Below are 14195 nucleotides of genomic sequence, written 5' to 3'. Positions count from 1 at the left end.
AAAAGGGTATAAAAATATAAAAAAATGTAAAAATATAAATAGTCATTCAATAAAAAGCAGTATTATTGCACAACCCTGTAACTTATAATGTGTAGTCTCCTCATTAATTAGAGTTCAATTCTTTGATGGCGCTCGGATAAAAACTGTTCAGGAGTCTGGAGGTGCATGTCTTAAGAGACCAATAGTGCCTTCCAGATGGCAGCAGAGTGAAGAGGTGGTTGCTGGGGTGAGAAGAGTCCTTTATTATGTTTCTGGCCTGACATAAACATCTGGTTTTGTAAATGTCCTCAAGTGAAGGCAACTGTGAGCCGGTGATTTTCCGTGCTGAGTTGATGACTCCCTGCAGAACATTTTTCTCGGCCACAGTGCAACCAGCATACCACACCAGGATGCCGTAAGTTAGTATGCTTTCGACAGAGCAGTGGTAAAAGTTCACAAGCAACTGCTGGGACAGATTTGCGTCCATTGAACAAATGCCCTAAAATCTGCTTTTGTCTTCCACCGAGAAAAGAAAGTCATACAGGTTTAGCTAAATGTTTTTTATTTTTTAATGGAACTATTCTTTTAGGGTCCACAGAGATACTTAAGTGAGTGTCTGCTCTCATTTCATGTATGAAACACTGTTTTAAAAGTTCAGAAGTGCTTAGTAGACATCATTCGTGGTATTTTCAAACATTTCAATCTCTTATGAACATGTTTATGGTAATATCCTAAAGCTGTATTTTAATAACACTGAGATCAGGTGTGTTTCTCCTTTGTGTTCATGCAGGTGTAGTGAATGTAGCCATGGCTGCATGGTTGGAGGCAACCACAAGGGAAATGAGCCAGTCAGAGGTGCTGATTAGTCCAGATGAATCTTCAGTTTTAGCCTTGGCACCCTCTGGAGACACAGGGAAGCCAGCATTGGGTCCCAACCCCCACCTCATGCCCAAACCATTTGCCCTGCAAAGAAACACCACCATCCGTTCAATCAAAGCCCCGAAAACCGAAATCGGAAGACTCCCACGAGCCACCTCTTCTGATAACCTTGACTCATTGAGTTTTACAAAGCCTGCTGATACTGGTGTTGGTGATCTAAAAACACCAGGATCCCTAAAACCGGACTCAAACGGCACCTCTAATGGGTCTAATAAAAGCACTGGTCCTAAACCCGTCCCACTTTGCCCAAAACCTGACTTGTTGGCTAAAACTAAACCAGAACCCACTAGGAATGCTGACAAAACAGATTCTGATCACCAAACAGGTACAAATATAAAGCAAAATGTCACTGCCACCTCTGCTGAAGACTTGAAGGAGGTTCCACCCAGGAGCAGGACAAAATCCTTGGGTGCTCAGGATAAAAGAAAACTCAAACAGAGGCCAGTAGGAGAAACAACAACCAGTAAGACTGATGCAGACTTTTATTTACCAATCTGGCCAGGTAGAAATCGTCTCTCCATGGAACTGACCTCCAGGTTCGAGTCACCTTCGCAGCTGGAGATGGAGGTTAATTCTGTTAGAAGAGACAGTGAGAAAGAGAGGCCACCAAATTCACCTTCTGCAGAGTCCAATTTTAAGTCTTCAAAGCCACTGGTGGAGACAGGAGAGATGGGGGGCGAGGAGGTAAGCGGAAGAAGCATTAAGAGACGTATCAGTCTCCTTTTCGACCGTTCTACAGCCTCTCAACACAGGGACTCTTTCAACAAAAGAGATGCCACACCTTCAGAAATATCTGTTGACATTAAACAGAGAATCAAGAATCTAAGCTTAGACTCGCACGAACCGAGGATCCGTCTACCGTCCACTGGTGCACTTAAATGGTTAGTTAAGCTTGCATTTTCACTCTTTGCTTTGAACATCATAATCATACAATTATTTAGTCATACCTGTGTTCAGTGTTAATTTTTACACAGATTTTTTTTTATTCACAGTTTTAGTCTTTTGACGAAAATTTCCTTTAAACGTGGTCAATATTTCATCATTAATTTTTGTCAGTTTTACTCTGACTGAAATGGCATATCATTTTAGTCAATGAAAATAAAAATTCAGGAAAATAGCCATTCAAAACAACAATGACAATTTAGTTGATGGTAATGTGCAAAATGACAAAAACATGTTTCAAACTGTAACAGACCAAACTTTGATCAAATGTTCAAACATTTAGAAAAATGTATAAACATTTTTTAACATAAACATGTATCAAACATATAAAAGATACAACAAAATACAACTGTCCTTGTTGTGAAAAGCTGAGCTCCTGAAATAATAGCATAAAATAAATATTCTGAAGTATTAGCTACTTTTTAGAAGTTACTGAAGTTATTCTGAATTCTTCACACTTTAGAGACTGTTAGCATGTAATTTAGTTCAAGTTCACCTGTTCATTGTCTTAATTTTCTGTGCAGATGTAAGTTGTAATCATTATTACATAAATGTTGTGGATATGGTGAGTCACCTCATGTCAGTAAAGTGCTACACAATGTTCCCCTTTTTTCAAGAAAGTAGGTGTAAAATATTTCCAAACTCTTATATTTGCAGTCCAATTGAGAAGACACCAAGCAATTCAGATGAGTTTCCGTTTGATGAGAAAGCACTTGAAAAACCTGCAGAATCAAAACTTGTTCAAAATGGATCACACCGACCAATAGGGAAACAGGCTGCTGATAAACCACCAACTTCGACAGAGGTTCAGCCAGTTGCCGGAGCTGAGCGAATGAATGCAGAACTTGGCAAAGTCATTGAGAACAAACCTGACATCAAGGTGAAAGCTAAGGAGGCTCCTACTTCCAACTTTGGGTTTGAGAAGAACGTACTGATTGAGGACAAGAACTCCATTGATGAGGAGAATAATGAAGTTGAAGAGGACAAGGAGAACTACATCCCTGTGCCTTTGTATCAGAGCGTTGGGATTGGCAAAGATACGGTGACAAAGAGAGAAGAAGAAATACTGCAGAAGGAAGAGCATTTAGAGAAAGAAAGGAAGCAGCTTGAAAGGGAAAGACTTTTGGAAGAAGAGAGGACGGCAAAAACAGAAATTGCGAGACAGCAAGAGGAGGAACGGAAACATGCTGGGGAAGAGAAATGCTTGGAAGATGAAAGAAGGAAGCAAGAGAGAAAACAGAAAGAAGAAAGCCAAAGACAGATGGAAGAAAGAAGAAAACAAGAGGAAGATGAAAGGAAACAGGTCGAAAAAGAGAGGGAGAAACAACGAAAGCGGGAGAGATTAGAAAAAGAGAGACAGCTCGAAGAGGAAATGAGCCGGATTGAAGAAGAAAGGAAAAAAGAGAGACAGAGAGAGGAGGAAAGATTGAGACTAGAGAAAGAGAGAGAGCTAGAGGAGGAGAAGAGAAGAAATGAGGAGGAAAGACTGAGACAGGAAAGAGAGAAAGAGAGAGAAATGGAAGAAAGAAGAGGAATTGAAGAGGAAGAGAGACTGAGACAGGAAAGAGAAAAAGAGAGACTGAAGAAGGAGAAAGAGATGGATGATGAGAGAAGACGAATTAAAGAGATGGAGAGACTGAAAGAGGAGGAACAATTTAGACAGCAAAGAGAAAAAGAGAGAATAAGGAAAGAGAAAGAAATGGAGGAAGGGAGAAGACAAATTGAAGGGATGGAAAGACAGAAAGAGGAGGAAAGACTGAGACAGGAAAAAGACAGACTACAGAAAGAAAAAGAAATTGAGGAAGAGAGAAGACGAATTGAAGAGATGGAAAGACAGAAAGAGGAGGCAAGATTGAGACAAGAAAGAGAAATGGAGAGAATAAGGAAAGAAAAAGAAAAGGAGGAAGAGAGAAGACAAATTGAAAAGATTGAAAGACAGAAAGAGGAAGAAAGATTGAGACAAGAAAGAGAAATGGAAAGACTTAGGAAAGAAAGAGAAATGGAGGAAAAGAGGAGACGAATTGAAGAGATAGAAAGACAGAAAGAGGAAGAAAGATTGAGGCAGGTAATAGAAAAAGACAGACTAAGAAAAGAAAGAGAAATGGAGGAAGAGAGGAGAAGAATTCAAGAGATGGAAAGACTAAAACAGGAAAGAGAAAAAGAGAGAAGAATTGAAGAGGAGAGACAGATAGAAGAGGAAAGATTGAGACAGGAAAGAGTAAAAGAGAGACTAAGGAAAGAAAAAGAAATGGAAGAAGAGAGACAGAGAGATGAAGAAAGATTTAGACAAGAAAGAGAAATGGAAAGACTTAGGAAAGAAAGAGAAATGGAGGAAAAGAGGAGACGAATTGAAGAGATAGAAAGACAGAAAGAGGAAGAAAGATTGAGGCAGGTAATAGAAAAAGACAGACTAAGAAAAGAAAGAGAAATGGAGGAAGAGAGGAGAAGAATTCAAGAGATGGAAAGACTAAAACAGGAAAGAGAAAAAGAGAGAAGAATTGAAGAGGAGAGACAGATAGAAGAGGAAAGATTGAGACAGGAAAGAGTAAAAGAGAGACTAAGGAAAGAAAAAGAAATGGAAGAAGAGAGAAGACAAATTGAAGAAGAGAGACAGAGAGAGGAGGAAAGATTGAAACAGGAGAAAGAAAATGAAAGATTAAAGAAAGAAAGAGAGATGGAAAAGTGTATAGAAGTAGAGAGATTGAGAGAGGAAGTTCCTACAAGTTACAATTTGATATCTTTTGACTCAGAGGAGCCAGTGCTATCACAGAGTCTAGTGTCCAGCGTCCAGAATGCCAATGTCTCGCCTCAACTCACCGAAGTTCTTTACGATGACTTTTCAGTAAAACCACGGAGATGGGGAACCCAGGCCAGATGTTCCTCAACACCATCCCCATCCAGAGAACCTTCTGCAGTTGATTTGATCCCTGAGCGGCTGGACCCAAAGCCAGAATCCAGGTCCAATGGATACCAAGGACTACTTGGCAATCAGGTATATGTGGATGACCTGATTGGATTTGAACCTGCACCTTCCAATATGCAGAACTCTTCCAGTGATCATACAGAAAGCAGAAATCAACTCCAGGCTATGGACTCCAAACCAGAGGATTGGTCTAAACCAAAAACAGAATCATCTGCACTATGGCTTGATGGGGTCACATCACATGAGGTGAGACCAGGGATGGGTCTATGGTCAGGGTATATTCAGGTAACATAATATCTGCTTCAGACATGCACAAAGATCAAACATTTAGCATTTTTATCACTGTTAAAACCCCAGCTGTTTTGTCAACTGCTGAAAACACCATCTTAGACCAGAATACATTTTCATGCTGGTCTAGACTGGTTTATGCTGGTTAGTGTTGGTTTGCTCAGGACCATACTAGGGGCCAGCATCCAAAATATATGCCTGTGACCAGCTATTTTGACCCTTTTAGCATGTCGCTTAAACACTGGTCAAGACCACAGCAAACATAATCTGCTTCAAGTTTAGAGGCAAGGGAAGAGATACATTGTGTAGTTAATGTTTCTCTTGTAGGGTTGACCAGCATCTCCTTTGATTCCACTGAACTTTGTGTCATGTTGGAATTTCCCACTGGTCTCTTGTGACGGAATATAGTGATGTCATTGCAGTAGATGTTGTTTTGTGTGGGGTGTGTACATTTGTGGCTGTGTGTGTGTGTGTGTGTGTGTGTGTGTGTGTGAATATACAGTATACAGTGTGTGTGTTTTTATTCTTAGATGATGCTTGTCTTGGAGTCAGGCTTGTGGCATTCTCCAACAATACCTACTGACTCTCAAAGTGTACTGTAACACATTACATACAGACATATGTATCTCTATAGTAGGGAATATGGATGCACTGGTATAGATATTTTGACCAGTACCGATGTGTTGCAATGGTTTGTCTGAAAACCAGTATGATGGCAGATACTGCTACAGCAAACATCACTATTACTATTGCTCATACTGCAACCCCTCAGGACACCTAGCAACTGCATAGCAACACCCTGATAGCCACACACAATGGCCTATCTTTGTGGTAGTGAATTTTACACAGGAAAGCACCTCCCACATTTTCTTCCAGACTGATCTCCCAGTGAAATCTGTAACAGTAGGTTGACTTTTCTTTAACTAAAATCAGTCTGTGCTTACTAAAACTCAAGACATTTCCCCCAGTGGCCAAAGCGGTAAGTGTTGTTGGGTATATTGGCATGTGTGAGCTCCATTTCTGGGTGTAATCTCTATGTAGGGGCACCAAAAGCGAGTTGCGAAGCAAGTTGTTTTCAGCTGTATAGGCTGTAATACAGTAAAGAGGAATGCATATTTTAAAAACTAACCATAAGTGGAGTATGAATGTTCAAGGGAAAAATGCAACCTCCGAATCATTCTCATCACTGATTATGTGAACACTATTACTTCCTATTTTCAACACAGAATACGGGGCTCCCATGCTGCTGACGCAGCTCACTTCAGGTCGTGCCACAAGAGGAGGTAAACACTCTGGAGTCAATACAAAAATGTCTGATTGGCCTAACCCATTGAGTGAGCATAAGGTGGCCGATCCTAGGGTACCGGAACCAGAACCCTTCTATTAGGGGAGCCTACAAGCTTAGCTTAAAATAGCATAACGTGGCGGTCCCATAGACATTCCATTGGCAGTACACTGCTGAGGAGACAAGAGGCCGTTCTTTTTTAATGGATGTCAATGGAGGAGATGCTTTAGTGTGCTTAATAAACTCCTACTGTGAGGAAACAGCTCAACACTTCATGAACTGACCACCTGTCCGCTTATCTTCAACATGTTTTACACTAAACAATCCTTGTTTATCAAAGTGTGGCGTTTACTACGATAAAATTGCTGTTTTATAAGAAAAGACACAGACAATTTTGCGACAGGTAGGTGTCAGTTTATGGCTCTCCCCGTTCATTTGTATAGTATCTGCAAACAGTGACTTACTGTCGTAACTCGCTAGTTGACGGTTTCGGCTATCTCCAATGATTTAACCGCAGAGGTTGTTATCTCAGTAATTAAAAGAATCTCTGCCGGAACTCTCGGAAACAACATGGCGAATTTACGTGTGCTCATGTTGTTTCTTCAGTAAATGTAAACATAGGGTTAATCTACTGTGCACTGCTTTGATTGTTCTATAAAACATGGTTCATATTAAAGCTAGCCTACATTTTTAGATTCACATGAAATGAGGCATCAAACATAATTTGAAAAGATGAATAACAGTTTATTGAAGTTTTACTGTATAGTTGGAGTTAAGGGTTTGTTCAAATTTCTAACACTAATGATGAGCAATAATAATAGTGATGTTTGCATTAGCTAGAGCCGAACTTGCATTTGATTCCTGGGAAATGTTTTGTGAGCTGATTAAGGAAATGTGAATTTCTCTGAACCAGCCTTCATGTAAATGATTTGCAAAGGCATATAGCAGATGATTTGGATGTAAATTCATTTCATATGCAAATCTGTTCATATCTGTTTGCATGCCTCAAATAATCCAGAAATTTTAAAAGAAACAGGCACAAACAATTTGTAAAGAAGCAGAATAGAAGTTATTATTAGCGGGGACCTGGCAATATGATATCTTGTTGTGTTTCTTTTTGTTTAGTGCATGGTTATTCAAAACTGTGATGTGTTGCACTCTTTTACTCTTTTGTTTCTATTTCATTTGCATTGGACTTCAGTGCTTTGTGCATCTATAGCCCTTTCTGAGTTTGTTTTATGTTTGTATGGAAATTATCGAGCATCCATTTGCCTAATGCCTAATGCCGCAGTATATATAATTTCAGGGATATGTTCTATTGAATTGATGTTCCTTTGGATGTACTATACATCAAAACACAAACATACTGTACTCAAGTACATGAACGCAGGCGCACCTTGCTACGCAAGCTGGATTTCACGCATTGTTGTGTTGTGAAATCTGTCAGCGCTCAATTCATAACCCAACACAAGAATGAGCTGCATTCTCAGCTTTGCCGCAAGGGGCGCTAGAGCGGATTTTCTTCTTTCAATCAACAACTGTCATGGCGGACTCGGGCAGCAATTTGAGTTGAAACTTTTCGAAGAATATATATTACTTTTTGTCCCCAGTCCATTCAAACGATCTTGTTTTTTCTTTGTGTATCTCCCCACTTCTCAACTATCAACTCATCTACCACATCTGGGCTGCATCCGAAAACGTAGGCAGCTGACTTGCTGCCTAATCAGTTAATGGCTTAACTGACAGCTGATTTGAATGAATAGAACTCTTAAGGAACTGGTCTCAGAACAGTTTGAAAAGCACCTTATTTTCATCCTGCCTCCGAAGGCAGCATTTTCCTGTTTTCGGACATGGATCTATAAAATACCGGTTTCGGACGCAGCACCGGTTTTGTGGTCAAGCCTAAAAAATCTATTGCCCTCTTGTGATTTGAGGTTTGATACTACCAGAGCAACGCAAGAGCACACGTAATGTATGTACAACGGAACCACGCGCTCGCGTGAAGTATTTTTCGGCCTTAACTGTGCTTCTCTGTTCTCTCCCATAGTATGTTGTACAGTAGAGTGGATGAATGTCCCCTAAACTTTGCAGTCCAATACAAATATTCGTTTACATGTGCATTACATGTATTCCGAACCAAACTTCTGTGCATGCGAAGAAAGTGAGAATGGCACCAAAGTCTGTAATTGCTGTTTTAGCTTTGTTGAGATATATAAAATAATATTCCAGTAAAGCTTTCTTCTTATGCTACTCACTCTACTCAGCAAACGAAGAATTAGAAGCAGCGTCTAATACCCTGTCTGAATTTACCATGTAATTGCCTCATACCCATTCCTCCTCCAATCTAATCACAGGCATCTCTAGATTCGAGTACGAAGTAAAGACAGGTGGGTGAGAGATGTCCTTAAAGAATTTTACAGATGTGGAATGGAAACAAAATAATAGGGACTTTAAGCAACAGCTGCGGACAGGACGCTACGCAAAAATCACTAAGTAATAATGATGGCGGAACAGAGTATTTAATCATTCAAGAAAAAATGGTAGGCTATTTAAAACAGCAAGAGAAGGGATGATTGCAGTGTTAAATAACTGTCAGAAGAATAGTTTTACTCTTGTACGATATAAATAGCCTACATCTAAAACCTAGATATTATTATTAATAGGCTACCAATATAGTTTTAGGTTTTTTATTCAAAGCCAGTAACCATGTGTAATTTAACATGAGTTTTGAGAAGGATGTTTAGGCTATTTACTGTTTTCACTTTGCATCATCTCTTGTAAAACATATTCTAACATTTACTTAACTAATCTGTCATGTACGATCGACTGTCACTATGGCAAAGAAGAAATGCTTTAGAAATTATGGTCACGATGTCAGAAAGTGAGTGAAGTAACGTACACGCAATGGAACACAGAAAGCCGTAACCGCATCTGCTGCTTAAATTCCCTATTAAGAAGGACACAAGATTATTTTTTGCTTTATGTGATGTCATTAAATGACATGTGCCCTGCAGAATATTTAGTGCAAGCCTGCATACCCTTAGTAATGCATTTTGCCATTGCTTTGTATAAATCAGGTTCCCGCGAAGAGTATCATGTATAAACATACATACGCACCACATCTCTGCGCATGAGCACTAGGTATTTTAGAATATGATTGAGAAAGTTGTCTGATTCAAATGTTTACATGGCTAATATTTTTCTTTTAATCAGTTTATTTTAGGTCTACACCACCCCAATCGGATATAAATTTCATTCAGATTCAGCTCAATCGGATCATTTTTGTTTTTACTTGAAGGCTTTTCAGTCCGATTGAGCTATCAGTCGGATTCTAAACGGATTATTTGGTTGCATGTAAATGTGGCTGATGTAAACGCCCCCTGTTCTGATTGGCTAACAACGTGCAGCTCCTCAAATAAAGCCATGTTTGAAACTCAATTGCAAGAGAATGAACAAACTCCACAACATTATAAAACTAAATATCAGGGTTTACACATAACACACATCCAACACATTGCATCCGAATATAATAAACTGATTATCTCAAGCACATCAGCTCCATGAAATATCAAAGAGTCATGACACCTGAAATATTCATGAACAGGGGCCGGAATTAACTTTTTAGTCCACCAGCCAAGGTGGCTGGTAGATAACATTTTTTACCAGCCAGTCAGATTTCTTACTGGACAATTTTTTTTATTTTATTGCATTTTACAAGTGGATTTTAGACATGAAAGACAAATAAACAATACTGTATGCATGTTTAAAAGTGAACCTCTTTCTTAAATATTTGTTTTATTATTTATGAAAAATGTAATTGCCAGATATTTTTCAGATTATTCACTTATTACAACAAAACTAAATTGGTATTTTAAGCTACATGTTGTCTTAGTAACTTTCATAAGTCTAATGAGCCTTCAGTACACAGTAACAGTTCTTGGTATACTTGAACTGATTCATAAGTCTTTTTGATTCACAAAAAAAACCCCAGCTCAAATGAGTCATTTGTTTGGGAAGCGAATACACTGTCACTTATGTTTCACGCTATAGATTCAAAAGAACCAGCTCAAAAGAGTCATTTCTTTGGGAACCGGACTACTGGTAACGCTTTGTCTCGTGCTGTAGATTCAGTAGCAGTGTTGCTGTGGCGCTTAATAGTAATACAGGGAACACTTTGAGTATTTTAGTCCGGTTTAGCTGTTGCTTTGAGGCGAGTTTGTAATATGCAAAGCCAGTGTAATTTGTCTATTATTAGCTTTCAGTACACGAGCAATGATGTCATCTTAAATATGCGTGATTACAGTTGGCCAACTTCATTTTCAAATGCCCAAATAAGCACATTGTTGATTTATTAAACGTTTTCTTACCCAGCTACAGAATTAACACAATGAATGCGTGTGTAACAAGGTTCAATGGAAAGGAGGCGGGAACCGGATGAACCATCAAGATAATGTTTAAGGAAACAAAAAGACACAAACACACACAGCAGCTGCGTATGGCTTGCTCTCCTCGGCTGATTAGCCCTCCTCATCACAGGAGGGGGGGGGGTGCTGCCCTTTTGGCCCCGCCTGCCAGCAGGATACATGACAATGGTCAAAGATGTCTGTCTAGTGTATGTTTAGAATCAGAATGAGCTTTATTGCCAAGTATGCTTACACATACAAGGAATTTGTCTTGATGACAGGAGCTTCCAGTGCACAACACAAAACAGCAACAAGACAGAGATAATAAAAATAAATAACAATTTAATAGAATATAAAGTATATATAGAATACACAATAAGACAAATACACACACGGTTACATCCCTCCCAGTCTAGGTTTGAAAAGGGGGTAACAAAAAAAAAAAAAAAAAAAACCCCACACACATTTCCACAAGTTCACACATGAAAAAGGGAAGCTTCAGAAGGCTTCATGAGGGGACCAGGCCAAAACAAACAAACTTCTGTTGGTTTTTTTTAGGGAGTATATTGTAAACTTTACAAATAAAAATAAACAAAACTCTTTGCTTACGCCCTCTCTAAACCAAACACAGGAGAAAACATGGTCCATAACAAAAATGGCGTCCTCCTCCCCACTGCTTCCAGAAAGAACAAAACAAATATATATATATATAAATAATGAACTAAGGATTCTCTATGCGCATCAATATATTAAAATGTGAAACAAAGAATGAACACTTACCAACGTTACTTCAATAAGCAACAGGTTGTACAATAACAACTGATAGCAACTACAATAAGTTGAGGAAACACTTAGTATAATACAACAACACAATTGAAAATTGGATAGCCTGAGGGAAAAAACTGTTCCTGTGCCTGACGGTTCTGGTGCTCAGAGCTCTGAAGCATCGGCCAGAAGGCAACAGTTCAAAAAGGTAGTGGTCAGGGTGAGTGGGGTACAGAGTGATTTTTCCAGCCCTTTTCCTCACTCTGGAAGTGTACAATTCATGAAGGGAGGGCAGGGGGCAACCAATAATCCTCTCAGTAGTCCAAACTGTCCTTTGTAGTCTTCTGATATCTGATTTTGTAGCTGAACCAAACCAGACAGTTACTGAAGTGCAGAGGACAGACTGAATGACTGCTGAGTAGAACTGGATCAGCAGCACCTGTGGCAGGTTGAACTACCTCAACTGGCGAAGGAAGTACAACCTCTGCTGGGCCTTTTTCACAATGGAGTCAATGTGGATCTCCCACTTCAGGTCCTGTAAGATGGTAGTGCCCAGGAACCTGAATGACTCCACTGCTTCCACAGTGCTGTTTAGAATGGTGAGGGGGGACAGTGTTGGGGTGTTCCTCCTAAAGTCCAGAATCATCTTCACCGTTCTGAGCGTTTTCAGCTCAAGGTTGTTTTGACTACACCAGTGAGCCAGCTGTTTAACCTCCCTTCTGTATGCAGACTCATCGTCATTTCGGATGAGGCCGATGACAGTGGTGTCATCTGCAAACTTCAGGAGCTTTACAGAGGGGTCCTTGGCAATGCAATCATTGGTGTAGAGGGAGAAGAGTAGTGGGGAGAGCACACATCCCTGGGGGGCACCAGTGCTGATTGTACAGGTGCTGGAAGTGAATTTCCCGTCGCACAAGCTGCTGCCTGTCCATCAGAAAGCTGGTAATTCACTGACAAATACACGTGGGAACAGAGAGCTGGTGTAGTTTAGTCTGGAGTATTGTTGGGATGATGGTGTTGAAAGCCAAACTGAAGTCCACAAAATGGATCCTTGCATATGTCCCTGGTCTGTCCAGATGTTGCAGGATATGATGCAATCCCATATTGACTGCATCATCCACAGACCTGTTTGCTCGATAAACAAATTGAAGGGGATCTAGAAAGGGTCCAGTGATGTCCTTCGGGTGGGCCAACACCAGTTTCTCAAATGATTTCATGACCACAGACATCAGAGCGACAGGTCTGTTGTCATAAGATCTATTGAAGATCTGTGTGAAGATGGGTTACCAAAGTCTGGACTCGGAGGAAGGGTTTAGGGTGCCGTTTGGGACAGTACCTAGTACAAACAGTGTTGCTTAAATCTACCCGGGGCTATTGCACATTCTTATAGGCTGGCATTTTTGTATATTTTGACTGTGATTATATTTTTTATTATTTATAAAACCCACCAACATGATGCCGGATGGTTGTCAGGGTGCTTTTTTCAAACCCCTAAGTGTAAATTCAAGATTTATAACTATATATTCAAATTTACAAGTATATATTTGAATTTATAACTATATATTCATATTTGAAAGTATAGGCGACTGTATATTTCGATTTTTACATATATATTCAGGATTTAAAACTGGATATTAGAATTTAGTTAAGATCATATTAAAGTCCCTTTATTTCATAATTATGTTAGGTATTGCAAAGTTCACACTTCATTTTGTCTATCCTATACAATAATAATTTGCTTTTTAAAGTGCCCTCCAGTGGTTTAGTGCAGTTAGACTATAGAATATTTATTGCAACATAACAACTGTTGAAATCCCATGTTCATGCAGCCAGATATAGGCTACTGCACACACACGGAAAGGCTTATATTAGACAAACATAGCCTGGTTAGTCAGATGACAATTTTTTTGTGGTTTAGAGTTTCACTTCGAAAGTTCACTAGCAGACAGCCTACAAATGTTTCCACGTAAAACTCTCTCCTGTTTCCTCTCTCAAACTCTCTATGTATGTTATTTTTACAAATATCAAGCATGGATTTCCTTGATATTTTCTCATCCCTTCCCACTCTCTCTCTCTCTCTCTCTCTCTCTCTCTCTCTCTCTCTCTCTCTGTGAGCTTGGATGTTTTCACTCATTTGAGGGCTGCGTCTGTTTCTGGAACCTGTTCATACCTGCAGTGTGAAAAGCGTAAGAGGTGGGATTGCTGGAATACTGCTGTGTTTTTCCTGTGCCATCTGGGCTTTGGGCATTAATAAGCACAAGATAACTCCAGTTCGTGATACTTCACTATTTGGATCACTGAAGATTCTTCCCTGATTTGTTTTTCTACCTCATCCAAACTGGATAGAGAAGTTTTCAGAAGAAGAATGCCATAGTGATGAGCCACAGAATGGATTGAACCGTTTAATGTCTTAAAGGAAGAACATGCCAGAGCAGGTGAACTTGTAGAAAGCTTAAAGTGCTGTCTGTGATCGGACTGGTTTGATAGACTTTGAATAGTCTTGTGTAATCTGGTCCAGTTTGCAGCTTATTCTGGCCAGAAACTGCCCTCTGTTTCTGAATGTTTCTACAAGGATAGAATCAAGACGGATGTTTTGACCTACAGAGATCCTTGTTGACTTGGCTTGTTCTTGGCTATAACATCCCTAAGACCTCAGATTTGGGCTTTATTC

The 14195-nt window shown here is 39.6% G+C and overlaps 1 protein-coding gene across 1 annotated transcript in view; it reads left to right on the top strand.

The window, feature by feature from the left end:
- Nucleotides 1-907: 907 nt before the first annotated feature.
- LOC127439994 (trichohyalin-like) overlaps nucleotides 908-14195 on the top strand; it is a 31742-nt gene continuing 18454 nt past the window's right edge. The window contains exons 1-2 of the mRNA XM_051696335.1: nucleotides 908-1799; nucleotides 2518-5029. Coding sequence (XP_051552295.1) covers nucleotides 925-1799; nucleotides 2518-5029 — 3387 coding nt within the window. The 5' untranslated portion in view covers nucleotides 908-924. The remainder of the gene's footprint in view (nucleotides 1800-2517; nucleotides 5030-14195) is intronic.

The sequence above is a fragment of the Myxocyprinus asiaticus genome, chromosome 4, assembly GCF_019703515.2.
Source record: "Myxocyprinus asiaticus isolate MX2 ecotype Aquarium Trade chromosome 4, UBuf_Myxa_2, whole genome shotgun sequence".
Classification (NCBI taxonomy): Eukaryota; Metazoa; Chordata; class Actinopteri; order Cypriniformes; family Catostomidae; genus Myxocyprinus; species Myxocyprinus asiaticus.
Note: the sequence above shows the minus strand (reverse complement) of the source record. Positions and strands in the feature narration are given on the sequence as shown.